General features: G+C 45.6%; 5 protein-coding genes across 5 annotated transcripts; 1 reads left to right on the forward strand and 4 right to left on the reverse strand.

The window, feature by feature from the left end:
- Nucleotides 1-542: 542 nt before the first annotated feature.
- N7478_010311 (uncharacterized protein) lies at nucleotides 543-1,049 on the reverse strand (the record flags this gene model as incomplete). The annotated part of the gene is made up of 1 exon (XM_056926525.1): nucleotides 543-1,049. One exon carries the CDS (start codon nucleotides 1,047-1,049, stop codon nucleotides 543-545), a length of 507 nt encoding a protein of 168 aa, XP_056775895.1.
- A 2,158-nt stretch (nucleotides 1,050-3,207) lies between these two features.
- On the reverse strand, nucleotides 3,208-6,713 carry N7478_010312 (uncharacterized protein; the record flags this gene model as incomplete). The annotated part of the gene is made up of 8 exons (XM_056926526.1): nucleotides 3,208-3,656; nucleotides 3,698-4,647; nucleotides 4,700-5,318; nucleotides 5,417-5,727; nucleotides 5,804-5,907; nucleotides 5,960-6,235; nucleotides 6,269-6,512; nucleotides 6,565-6,713. The coding sequence occupies 8 exons, from the start codon at nucleotides 6,711-6,713 to the stop codon at nucleotides 3,208-3,210; spliced, it is 3,102 nt and encodes a 1,033-aa protein (XP_056775896.1).
- A 1,164-nt stretch (nucleotides 6,714-7,877) lies between these two features.
- On the forward strand, nucleotides 7,878-9,197 carry N7478_010313 (putative aminotransferase; the record flags this gene model as incomplete). Its single annotated transcript, XM_056926527.1, has 3 exons — nucleotides 7,878-7,910; nucleotides 7,970-8,424; nucleotides 8,480-9,197. The coding sequence occupies 3 exons, from the start codon at nucleotides 7,878-7,880 to the stop codon at nucleotides 9,195-9,197; spliced, it is 1,206 nt and encodes a 401-aa protein (XP_056775897.1).
- A 95-nt stretch (nucleotides 9,198-9,292) lies between these two features.
- N7478_010314 (transcription factor domain-containing protein) lies at nucleotides 9,293-10,210 on the reverse strand (the record flags this gene model as incomplete). The annotated part of the gene is made up of 1 exon (XM_056926528.1): nucleotides 9,293-10,210. The coding sequence occupies one exon, from the start codon at nucleotides 10,208-10,210 to the stop codon at nucleotides 9,293-9,295; it is 918 nt and encodes a 305-aa protein (XP_056775898.1).
- A 1,343-nt stretch (nucleotides 10,211-11,553) lies between these two features.
- On the reverse strand, nucleotides 11,554-13,138 carry N7478_010315 (uncharacterized protein; the record flags this gene model as incomplete). The annotated part of the gene is made up of 3 exons (XM_056926529.1): nucleotides 11,554-11,591; nucleotides 11,659-12,379; nucleotides 12,467-13,138. 3 exons carry the CDS (start codon nucleotides 13,136-13,138, stop codon nucleotides 11,554-11,556), a joined length of 1,431 nt encoding a protein of 476 aa, XP_056775899.1.
- Nucleotides 13,139-13,442: the final 304 nt, after the last annotated feature.

Here is a 13,442-nt window from a genome sequence, read left to right on the forward strand (position 1 = left end):
ATACACAAGAAGTGGGTGAAAATGAACACAGTTCTCGGACGAGATAGACGAGGTCCCTAGTGCTTGGGATGCGCTCGGCAATGAGTGACTGCTACAGAAGCTTCAGAATCCATGCAGTTCTAACTTGAGAAAACGATCAGAGCTCTGTGGAAACAAATAGCTTACCGCCTGAAGAAAACCGATAGTCTTTGCCGATAAGGAGGCTTGGAAAAATTTGACGGCAGCTGAATCCGTCGGCCAGCGAGCAGGAATATCGATCGCTGTCAAGGCGCTACTTTGCAGGCACTTTTGCATAAGCCCCATCATGATATAAGGTATTGCTCTCAGGTATTGGGTTTCTGCTTGATCTTGTGGATATTCCATGCAAAACTCTAAACAACCTGGATGAGAGTTAGACAAGCCTCAAGCGCTGCGCTAACTTCTTGGGTCCCACCAATTTTTAAAGCCCCATCCATACAGAGTAGGATCTCACGACATGTCAGAAACTGGTGTGTAAAACCTAGATTGCTCAGAAAACCAATGCCAGCCAGTAGCTTGCTTGATTAGCTGTAATGCTTAAAGGGGTCTGTGTTGGCTTTGAGGCGCGGTACCTGGGACATTATTGAAGCAAGCTCCGCCTCAGTTGGAAAAAGACCAGGATGTTTCACGAGCTGCTCAAGAGAAACTGACGCTATTTCAAATAGTCCATATGTCAAGTTTCCGGCCAGGTAAATTTCCCGAGGTGATAGAAGGTTGGGGTGTTGATAAAGTCGAAAACGGAAAATCAATTCGTTAGTTCTATTATTGGAAATTTGTCGAATAGCTACCCTTTTGTGTGAACTTGAGCGACGAGAGGCAATAATCACAGGCCCGGCAAGCTCGTTTTTCGTCAATTCTCGGTAGGTTTCCCATGGCGATTCAGTCCGTACGATCAACCCGGAAGTGATCTTCTTTTCCCCGGCAATCTGGGGTAGGCCAAGGTCTTTCAAAGAGCCGTGAATGATCTTTCTGTCCTTTTTCATGGGATCTTCATTGGACTCTATGGTCTGCCCCGGTAGGCCATCATTCATACTTGAATTCAATCCAGATGTTGGGCGCAAGGACTGGGTATAGCTGAGTTTTCAAGTCAAAGAGAGGATTCCAATGTTCCAATGTTGACAGTATCTTCTATGGTGAGATATTTGGTGAGATATCGAAGTAAATCGGGCCCGCAATGAGTTCTGGCTAGAGATTTTCAAAATCCAATTAAGTGAAAGTGTACTATGAAAAAAGGAATTTATCGGTTTATGACTCTCTTTGGAATTCCTGTGGTGCCAAAGCCATTCCCTGTACTCGGAGACAAACAGTGCATTTACGATTCGAGCCATACTAAACAAAAAAAAATCTCCTAGTGTCTGACTGCACGGAATTTATATTCATCTTATGAGTGTTTCGGTTTAAGTAACATGTTAATGTGAATCAAAAGCATTAGCCAAGGGTGTGGAAATCCTTTCAATATAACACAGCCGTTCTCGGAATCGTCTTGGCCAGCACGCACTTTCTTCATTTGGCCTTGGAGCGGACGTCAATAAGAATGAATATTGGTGAGTGATGGAACACACAAAGCAGAGATAGTTTCAAATTTCTTAGTATGACATCCCGGTTGGCGAAGTGTATTCTGCAGAAGTAGTTCTCTGGATTCGAGACTGTTTATCATTTTGCACCAAAACACAGCATGTGCAGCAGGCAGAAGCCACGCAGTCTCCGCAGGCTGAGCCTTTGATATGAAAGTGCCTCTTGATTTTATTTCGTTGCAGCATAAGTGGTAACCAGTGTATCGCGCAAGTCCCAAGTATCAAAAATAAGCAACACTAGGGGTACTGTATCAGTAACACTTCCGGCCTTGAGGGGGGTTGTATTTCTTCATGTTACATCAAAGTTTCAATAGCTCTCTTTCTGCTTTTTCTTGAATCGCGAGGTTGTTTTGCCAAAAAGACAGCACGGAAAGAGACATGCACAACAACCTATTGGGACATTTTGAGCCGGTGTTCTCAATGATGACAACTGGCCACTTACAAGCTTTTGCTGGGTTGCAGCAGGCCCAGAGCGAGTAGCTCCAATCATAGCTAACAGAGTTATTGGAATCGGAAGTTGTCATTCTATCAAAGGGTGGCTGTAGAGTGGCTTGACCATAGTCCTCCAGCGGCAGGAGGGTGAAAATCGTCTTTATTATAGGGGTGGCATCCTAAATTGCTCAGTTGCCTGACTGTCAAAGGGGCTGAACAATTTAGAATGGCTTACATTGTTATGACAAGAATAATTTGATATCATTCGTGAGAATCAAGAAGACGTTCATAAACGTCTGGTAGCACAACTACCTGATAATTCCAAGGCGACTTTTCGACGCCCGAGCATCACAATTACTTTCGATGTTTCAATTTTATCCTTTTATTCATTTACAGACTAAATAGGAGGGCCTGTTGCACATTTGGTTCACATAATCAGAAAAATTGAAGTTTAAATCTTCCAAAATTGGTTACGTTTAAAATTTTTGTGTTTTAATACTGTTCAAAATACCGAGAACGATATTTCCGGGCATATTTCATGACTGTCAGGTTCCCTTCGTAAATCTACTTGTAAAATTTTTACTGGTTATTTTTCTCGGCCACTCATATGCGTTGTGCGCGTTTATGCATTACAAAAGCTAGGCCCTTCGTTTTTGAGTCTTGGAAAGATAGATACATGCCTTTCGGTGCGGGTGTATCGTATAAACAAAACGTATGTATTACATTACATTACAGAGCAAAATTTACAGGCTCGGAACTAAAAGGAATGTGGCTATGCAGCAGCCGTCAAGAAACGGTAAGCTCAATACTCATTAAATACGTCGTAATGAAGAGGGTCAAGGCCTAAAAGCCTTTGGCCGGGATAAACCCTTTTCCTACAAAATGCTGCAAACACGCCCTCAACAGATAATTGCCTTCATGAGATACCCTCACTTCCATTTCTTGCATAGCGTATAATCTATCTAAGAGTCAAGGGTCATGCTTTCTTTCCAAAAGAAGCCGGTCTACAAGAGCCATGATATCTGTTATTATATTACGAATACATCAATTCACGATGACAAAGTATCTCAATTGTATAAACACCACAATGTGACTTTCCCCATGCCCGATCCCTATAGCCCTTACTGGCGATGCGGCGCAAACCAAGAGAATGATATGATTAAAAAGATGTATAGTCAGCTATCTATCTATTTCTTGAGACTCGCGATCTCGTGCATCTCTCGAAAGGCTTCAATTCTCCCCAAGCCTGTCTCAGGAAACCTGTGTCAAGGTGAGGGAACTGAGGTGCAATCTGCCTGAGAGTCTTCTTCTCGCTCTTGAGTGCGAGCAACTTCCTTCTATCCCTTGCATTGAGTTTTTGGCGCAAGTCATTCAAATTTGGCCTTAGCGCGGGTGGTACCGCCTTTTTGTGGTGTTTGCTGGGAACTTCAGCCAGTTCCTTCCACAGACCTGTGCTATATGCCTCTATATCGAGTGACTTACCATCCCCACCAGGTTTTCTCACAAGCAATTCGTCACGGAATTGAAGGGGGCTCGTGGATTCAATTCGTGCAGCAGTGATTCTCCCATCCTTCTCATTCTCAGCATCATTGCCAGTCTTAGTATAAACATCATCCCTACCATGGTCTTGTACTCTAGCAGGGTAGCGAGTAAAAGAAATAAACTCAGCACACTTCTCCCCACGACAGCCTGTTCAGTGGTCGGAGCAGGAAGGGCCGACTTTGAGATGTAGTTGAATGGAAAAATTTTCCTATCGAACTCATTCAAGCAGCCTTTAGGTGAGCCTAGCTCAAAGGTTTCATTCCCACCCTGGCGTTCTGTATCCTTGGCGATATTCAGAGGTTCAAGTATCCTCGGGTCAATTACGTCAGATCCCGGGGTTGTCGGCAGTGAGCTAGATTGAGAATTTGCGGTGGATAAATCGGTTTCCACGGAGCTGCATCTGGCACCTGATGAGTGACTTTCGCTACTGCTCGAGCAATAATCCTCTTGGGGCGACTCTATGATAAAGCACGTGGCGGCCGGGATCGGAATGGATCTTTTGTTTGAAACCAGGGACTCATCTACTTGGCGGCGGGGGAGATAGTGAGAAAATCGCAGCTTCTTTGCACCTTTCTCTTCGGGTTTCACAGCAAAATTGCCGTCGGTTGCTTTTCTCTTCCTCGGTGGTTTTGGATTTCTCCAAATGGTTTTATTGAGCCCGTGCACGTCATGCAGGTGATGCCTGAGTTCGCGTTGATTCTCAAATGTTTGAGAGCATCCGCAAATTGACGCCTTTGGCGGCCACGAGATCTCCTGCATATGTTGACTTTCGATATGCTCTCGTAAATTACCGCTACGTGTCCAATACTGTAAACGCTCCTCGGCTGGCTTTTGACGGTTCCCCAAACAGAAAGGGCAGTAGGCGGGGCGAATCACTGTGTGGCGGTACTTGACAACTTCGCAGTGCTGGTCCTCCCATGACTGGAGATGTGTAGTACAATGCACCTGCCAATCTTGCAATAGAAACCACTTCATACACTCATAGCAATAGCGCAGCGATGATTCAGGGACTTGAAGCAAGAGTCCTGTCTCACGTCGAACGCAATCGTGAATGTGGGCGCTTCTCTTACCTTTCGCAAGGCTGTGGAGGCTTGTATCAGAATCAGTTTACATATTGGGTAATAGCAACTCACTTTTGAATCTCTATCTGGCAGTCCTTTGCTGGACAAAGACCCTCGATTGGCTCTTCATTGGGAAGATAGATCACATCTTCTTTTCGAGAGCAAAGAATGTGGAGGTCTTCCACAAAGGAAAGTTTTCCTTCAAAGGTCAGCTCATCTGTACAGGACATAGATTCTGCAATTCGTGCGAGCTCTGGCATAATCAAGTATTGCGCACGTGTGCAAGTGTTTTTTATCTTTTGTGCCGGCTCCCCCTTTCCGCGATTTAGGATTTTTTCGTCTCGCTTCGTTTGTACCCATGAAGCTCGGTATTTCTTCAGCTTAGCTCGATGCTTTCGAGCAAGTGCTGCTTTATACTTCTGCTTCATGACTCGAACGACTTCTTGATCATTGCATTCTTTGCCAACTTCAATTTTCATTTTCATCTCTACCATTTCAGGTAGCGTCAGAACACTCTCTTGCATGTGAGCAGGTAATTCAAGAGGAAGCCCTGGCTGACAAAACTGGCCGTATCCCTGGAAGAACATAATGTGTTTTGTTGCAACCTTCTCATCGAGCATAGCTGAGACTGTGTCTACGGACGAACAATGAGCTTGGTAGTGTTCTGGAAACGTTTTCGGGTCTCGTTGTGCTAGAATTTGAGAAACTGGTGCCGATCCATACCGTTCTGCGTTAAGGCATCAGTGATTATGACTCCGTTCAGGGGGGTATGACGTCTCCATAACTTACTTTCAACTTCTTGGGCTAGATCTCGCCTGATGCAATGTATGGTTGGGTGCTCACTGTATCCAGCCGTATCAAAGAGCATGCGAAGATAAATTGAGAAGTCCTGGTTTGTGAGAGGGGTATCTTTGGGCCCGCCAGCCGTTACATTTCGGAAGATGGGTTTCTTCAAATAGCTCTCTTTCCATTGCAATGGAATTTCTCCATTAGACAGATCAAAATTTGCCAAGTCTGACCGATTTTCGATTGCGAAAAGGGCGCCATGTCCCAGCGCAAGTCCAAGAATAAGGTCGCCAGACGCAAATGGTGCTCGCTTACTATCACGAATACCGATTCCGAAAGTGAGGGTGGATTAGTTTTCTGAATGAGCCAAAAGTGATATTCACGTCATACATTGTGTATTCTGGGTCCCGATTATTCTTTAACCAAGTCTGATTGACTCTCCATCCAACTTCCCATTGAGCGGTAGGTGATGGAAATAGGACCAAATCAATGTGCTGGCATCATAAGTTAGAATTTAGACAGCGTTTCGAGACATGGTGTACGTACTTCATACCGGAGTCCTCTTTCATGTTTGTTGCTATGCGAAGGCATAAAGGACCCAACTCTTGCTCCCGTAAAAAGGTATAATTGAAGAGCAAATAAAATTTGAACTTTCATCAGCACAGGGATGAACTTTTTGTGATCAGCTTTCCACATCGAAGCAACAACCCTCAGAAAGTCGTCCTTTTTGAAATTGTATTTCTGTTTTTTTTTGTTCACGACTTTACCGTCTTTGGTCAATGTGTTTTTAATCCACTGCAATTTATCGTCAACGGTGCCAGACTAAATATGTCTGGAATGCAAACAGAAACTTACACCATATATTTCTTTTCGATCTTGTTCAGGGACCTCGGTTTTGGTGAAATCTTTGAATCCGCCGAAGAACCTCTCTGCGCACGCTTTACTCGTTCTCACAGTTGGTTTTTCATTGACGTCGAGTCGGCCAACGGTAGAATCGACATACCAGCGCATAAATCCCTTCACCATTTCATGGCTTGGGGGGGCGCAGCCTTCAAATGTCTTGAAATCTTGATATCCGTTCTCTGGGTCAGCTGTAAAGCTAGGCAAAAGTCAGCCTTTCCTTCAATCAAGTTCTGGTAGCTTCGACCTACTCAAGCCAAAGATCAAGAGCTTCTTTGTGTAATTCTCTAGTCCCCGGAAGCTTCTTATCTTTGTTTCGAACTTCGTCTTGTCCTTTGAAAACACCAGGAAGATAACCATTCTTCTGCCGTTGGAGACGACGCCTTTCTTTTGGCTGCATCATCACTCCTAGCAGGAAAAGCCTGTCGGCCCATATTCAGATATCTGTCCGGCTTGGGGTCTAGCAATCGACTTTTTCGAAGTGATTGGTCTTTTGGCATAGACAAGTTGGTGTGAAGAGTACAATTCATGAAACGATGAAGGGGAATCGGAGCCAGTTTTTATATCCGACAGACTCCAACCCCGACGTCAGGCATGATAGAGACATTACTGGCTTTGGCCACGTCATGAGAGTAAACAGATAAAGCGAACAAAAGAAATTTACACAGCCTCATTTCTGATACGGTGGGCAGAAAAGCTGTATATTTTTAAACGGGAATATTCGGCTTACAAACATCAGCACGCTAGTTGTCACAGAATAGATGGCCCATTAGGCCATACCGATTTTGGAATAGCTAAAGCCATACGAGGGAACAAACGCTGATTGGATGTGGAGCATCAAGGGGTGATTAGGTATCGAATGATCACTGAGCAATACTCAGTGATCACTGAGCAGCCCTGATTGGTCACTGAGCGATCAGTGTGCCTTAGTCATGCATCACATGACTCGGGTGATTCGATCACTGAGCCTGAGCCTGTGCTGACATCTACTCACTGAGCCTGAGCCTGAGCGCCCTCATAAAAGCGGCGGCAGCCGAGAAAGGAAAGCCCCACCTGGCAGACAAAATCCGGTGTATATACCTGCATATATGTTTATTCTATGCATTACCAAGTTTCTCCCTTCTTTGGAGCTGTCAAAGAGGTATTGTTATAAATGATCTAAGTTAGCGGCCAAAGCCCGGATTGAGCCAGGGCTCCACCATGACTGAACTAGAACTTGAAAGAATTCTAAGTGACATAGAGTCATGATTCTGAGAACTTTGCCAAGTTTAATTTAAAGGAAAGCCCAAAAAATGGCATAATGCCATTATTTATGTCTTGCTCATGGGAACCCATGATGTATCATGTGTGGAGCCAATATCCAAGATGGGATATACATGCGATCCAACCAATCAAATTCACGATAAGCTTCATTCCATTGAACCTTGGAAAATGGATGCCAACCTTGAAAGAGGAGAAATCAGTTATAAAAACCGTTGTCTTCCTATTCTATTCTTTTTTCTTCTTCTATCAATCCATATTTCTTCGTTCTTAAAGTCTACATCGGGTAGAGACGAAAGACAGTATGGTGAAAATCAAGGAGTTTGCAGTCGAACAAGTAATGGCCCCTATGAGATGCTAAATCTTATGAATCGTTGGACGCTAATAAGTTACCAGTGGATGGATCTCTATGAGAACGATGCTAAACATAACCTTGCTGAAACATGCTGCGCATCAATCTCGCTAGACGACCTTGAAGTCTTGTCGGGGCAGCAAACGGATATTGTGAATCATTCTCAGAAACAGGTCTATGGAGCTATACGCGGCTCGAGCGCCCTCAGAACAAACATTGCAAAACTTTACTCTATGAATGGGTGTAAAGATGTATCTGAGAATAACGTCTTGGTTACAAATGGTGCTATTCAGGCGAATTTCCTTGCGCTATATACAAACATTGGACCTGGTGACCATGTCATCTGCCACTATCCAACATACCAACAGCTATACTCGGTTCCCGAGTCCCTGGGTGCGGAGGTCAGTCTATGGAAAACATCCGCGGAGACAGGTTGGCAGCTAGACTTGACAGAGCTCAAGTCGTTGATCAAACCCGATACAAAACTCATCATTCTTAAGTATGATTGAAACCGATCGCCACCAATATATGATAGACACTAACAAGACCTGAAGCAACCCTCAAAATCCCACTGGTGCCGTCCTTGGTCGCAAGTTTCTCCAAGGGGTCGTTGATATAGCACGGAGTTATAATATCATTATTCACTCAGACGAGGTGTATCGACCTCTTTTCCATTCGCTTGACCCTAGCAGTCCCGAAAGTCCTCCTTCCATATTGGATTTCCAATACGAGAAAGTGATATCAACAGGTTCAATGTCCAAGGCATTCAGTTTAGCCGGCATCCGACTTGGCTGGATTGCTTCCAGGGACCTCGAGATTATTGAGGCCTGTGCGGCCACTCGGCATTATACACTCATCTCGGTAGGCCAGATTGATGACAACATTGCTACGCATGCGCTATCTAGTCCATGTGTAGGAAATTTGCTGAGTCGGAATGTTCAGCTGGCGAAGCAGAATCTCGAAGATCTCCAAGCTTTTATTGAGGAATTCAAGTGGACTGCATCCTGGGTTAAGCCACAGGCCGGAACCACTGCTTTCGTCAAGTTTATGAAGAACGGACAACCAATTGACGAGATAATTTTCTGTCAAAAATTGCAGGAAAAGTCCGGTGTGATGTTTGTGCCGGGAAGTCAATGTTTCGGGGAAGGAGAGGACTTCAAGGGATTCGTGCGTATTGGATATGTTCCTGAGCGTCAAGTCATGGTGGGTGGACTGAAAGCTCTCAGGGAGTTTATGTATGCCGGGTATGATGGAATTCCTGTTATCCAATAAGGCAGATTGAGTTTTGTATGCTAGATATTCGTCAAAGCAAAGCTAAGATGCAATTAAGAATTGATCTTCTCCTCTTTGATGCAATTCTCCAATGGCTAAAAGAGCACAAGCTCCAGCCCCAGTTGTGAGAAATACTTGTCCCATGGCAACGAAGTCCCAGATGACCAGAACCTGAGTAATAGCTCTCGAGCTCTTGTAAAATTACCCATTCCTAGAGTCTGCATGTTTTTCATACGCTCCTGTATAATGTCCCGTTCCGCAGAAATATCTGTCTCGCATCCAGCGCTGAAAATAGGCCAAAGAATAAGAATGTTTGCAAACGAAAAAGGTGGAATTTGAGTGACGGCCTCGAGGATACTGCTAATATCCGCTCTGACCCGAATGTCATGCTTGGGCAGCATATTTACCCGTCGGTGTAGGTGTAGCAAGGCGGAGTGAACAAAAGCACGATGCGTACTCTGAAGTTCAAAGCCAAAGGCTCTATCGCCGTCTTGTCTAGATTCCTGCATGGGTTTCTCAATAAGAACCTGAATTTCTGCCTCTAGATTGATCTCGGATGCTGATGGATTGCTCAGAATAAAATTCTCAATCGATCCGGATTGTCCTCTTCGGGCCAAGCTTGATATCTCAGCCATCATAGGAATTAGTTTTAAAGAATAGCCACAAATGTTATCCACATTTGCTCCGGATGACGACAACACTTTACTCAACGTGTTATCCTCAGATATGTGAGTGCATTGCCCATTATGCCCAGATAGAGCAGCAATAATATCCATCGTTTTGAACCATTTGACGAGAAACTCTATGAAAGGCTCAGTTGCAGAAGATGAAATTTCGTGGCCTTCCAAAAAGGCAACCAGTAACCGCAAAACTCCACGGAGATGAGTTCGCCAAATCTCCATGTTCCCATTGCAGACATCATTTGTGCACAATGCCATTGCTGTAGTAACCATTTCAACGCTTAGCCTTGGTTCAGAATTTGAAAGCTCTTTGCGTAGACTGGAAATTGCCATATTCGTATATTTTAGACAAGTGACCATTGGCCTTGGACTTGAATCTTTGACTAAACGGCCATGATGACTGCATGCGGATGCAAGAAGAGCGTGCAGAAGATGTGGCGTCACCAAAGAAGAGCTGATCATTCTTTGTAACACAAGATCTGGGGCGGCTGGAAAGAGAGTTTTGGCGGTTTGTGTAGCAAATATGTGCATCAAGAATTTGGATTCATCCGAAGATAGCAATGGTGATAAGTTCAAGGTGGGTTGTTGGATTGAAGGAATAAAACCCACAGTCAATTGCCTTGGGGTCTTTGCAACATTTTGAACAGGGGAAGAACTTTTCTTGTGTTCAATTTTCTGTGAGGGCCTTGATTTTGAGGGTGCTTGTGATACGATGTTTAAATCGTAAGAACAGTGTCTAGGAAAGCGTTTGCAGCGCAAGCACACTGGCCTCTGGAGATCGCACTATCCAATGTTAGGTAATTGAATATACAGACTGTGTATCAATAATTCCATGGGGCTTAAACGTCCACCAAGCAGCGTTAAATACTAGTAGTACTACTCACTTTGACTTTCTTTCTGCGGCACTCTGTACAACCATCACGTCTTCTTCGAGCAATGGCATGATCGTTGGCCCGACTATATATTCGATTCTGAGGTGAAGTCGGCATTCTCAGGAGCGTCTACACCTGTAAGCCATGGCCTTTTCAAGATGTGAAGAATAGCTTATTTTTTGAAGGTGCTTTCCTCCCGAGAAGGCCTAGGAGGTGGCCAGTATCAGATTCTAATTCGGCACTGTCAGTCGACCTGAAGTTGGTGCATTGCGGGATCCACCAGACCCCTATGCGGGCAAATATGCGACGCCACCAACCACGGGCCACAAAATTTCGCTGGGTAGAATATCCGGTAAAATATGATTGGCTGGTTGATCAACTACAGATGAAATTTGGACAGCATGTTATAAAATATCTGCAGGTTTATTTCGGAATATCTCGGTAATATGTGGAAAATTACACTCTACGCAATTACTGGTATGGACAATGTCTCAGAAGAATAAGATTCACTATACACAGGGCTTATGAGAGTTAGAGGCGAGTAGAAAGGAGACAAAAGAGAAAGGCAGGACATAATAGAACAACGCCATGAGAAGAAAACATGGGGAAAAATTGGTACACCTAGGTTAGATTGGAGGGGTCCAAAAAGTCATCATATAAAGGATGCTGGTGCGCAATCTTGCATGGTTTTGAACCCCCCGCATTGGCAGAATGCCGTCTAGTTTAAGGGGGTCATTTCGCAGTCTTCTTCCTCGTTTTTTTTTGCGTTTTGGACTTTTTTATTATTGCATTGCAAAGGCGACTTTACCGGTCAACCTCGCCGAACACCAGATCCATGGTACCTAGAAGAAAGATAGAGGTTAGCAATGTTCGCTGTGAAGTGATCTGTATGATTCTGTGTAAACTTACCGATAATGGCGACAGCATCAGCCAGCAAGTGACCACGAGAGACCTGGTCAAAACCACCCAAGTGGGCAAAACCAGGAGCACGAATCTTGCAGCGGTATGGGCGCTCACTGCCGTCACTGACCAGGTACACACCCATCTCACCCTTAGGGGCCTCAATAGCGGAGTAGGTGTCGCCAGGGGGCACGGAGTAACCCTTAGTGAAGAGCAGGAAGTGGTGAATGAGGGCTTCCATGTTCTCCTTCATGGCAGCACGGGGAGGGGGAGAGATTTTGTAGTCCTCCACACGAACAGGGCCGGCGGGCATCTTGTTCAAGCACTGGTGGATGATGCGAAGAGACTGGCGGAACTCCTCCATACGGCACAGGTAACGGTCGTAGCAGTCACCGTTGACACCAACAGGCACGTCGAATTCGACCTGGTCATAGGCGTCATAAGGCTGGGACTTACGGATGTCCCATGGAACACCAGATCCACGAAGCATGACACCAGTGAAACTCATGTTAAGCGCATCAGTGGCGTTAACAACACCGACACCCTGGGTACGAGCCTTCCAGATACGGTTGTCGGTCAGAAGCTCCTCAGTTTCGTCAATACGGTCGCCGAACTGAGTAGCCCATTGGTAGATGTCGTCCAGAAGACCAAGAGGCAGATCCTGCGACACACCACCGGGGCGAACATAGGCGGCGTGGAGACGGGCACCGGAAACACGTTCGTAGAATTCCTAAAATCGATAATGACCCTCGGTTAGCAAGAATATCCTTCTATATGGCATTTTCAATGATGTCAAATCGGGCCTCCTGAAACTCACCATGAGCTTCTCACGCTCCTCGAAACCCCAAAGGAAAGGAGTCAAAGCGCCAACGTCCATGGCGTGGGAAAGAACAGACATGAGATGGTTCAGAATACGAGTCATCTCACCGAACAGAGTCCGAATCCACTTCGCACGGTCCGGAATCTCGACGTTCAGCAGCTTCTCAACACCCAGAGAAAAGCACTGCTCATTGGTCATCATGGATACGTAATCCAATCGGTCGAAGTAAGGCAAAGCTTGCATGTAGGTCTTGTACTCGATCAACTTCTCGGTACCACGGTGCAGCAGACCGACATGGGGATCGGCGCGAACGATTTCCTCGCCATTGAGTTCCAAAATCAATCGCAACACACCGTGAGCAGCAGGATGCTGAGGACCGAAGTTAACTGTGTAGTGACGGATCTTGCGGTCTGTACCCTCTGCCTCGGACTCGAGAGGAGCAGCAGATTCGTCGGGGTTCTCGGGAGAGCCCTTGTTGGCTAGAGAGGTGAAGGTCGGGTCAGTCGGAATCAGCCGCGTGGCCTGGTAGCTGGTAGCTTCGGCATGTTGACGAGAAACGGTCGTGGTTATGGAACGAGAGCGAGGTACAGATGTGTTGAGGATAGTGGAGGGGCGGAGACAGAGTCTTTTGGGCGCATTGCTCGCCAGGCGAGCGAATGAGGCGGCCATGGAGGAGACTGGGGAGGGGAGAGAGACCAATTGGCGAATATACGGGATAGGCTCCTCAATCCAGGCACATCCAAGGGGGACAAGTGGAGGCTCTCTGCTGCAGCGGTAATGGAACCTGGCAATAATGAAGATGGAAGTCGCGCTCCAGTTTTGGCAGAGTCACGTGAGTGAGCTGTAGGGTCATCAGCCCAGTTCTGGTTGGATGACCGGAAATTACATGTATTGTAACTCAATTAGCGGAGACTGTATGTAATAATTCGTAATATGTCAAACAGCTCTGTTCCATTCATGCCTCAGGCAACCA

Source organism: Penicillium angulare (assembly GCF_028827245.1).
Source record: "Penicillium angulare strain IBT 27051 chromosome Unknown utg000007l_segment0_segment0, whole genome shotgun sequence".
In the NCBI taxonomy this organism is placed as follows: Eukaryota; Fungi; Ascomycota; class Eurotiomycetes; order Eurotiales; family Aspergillaceae; genus Penicillium; species Penicillium angulare.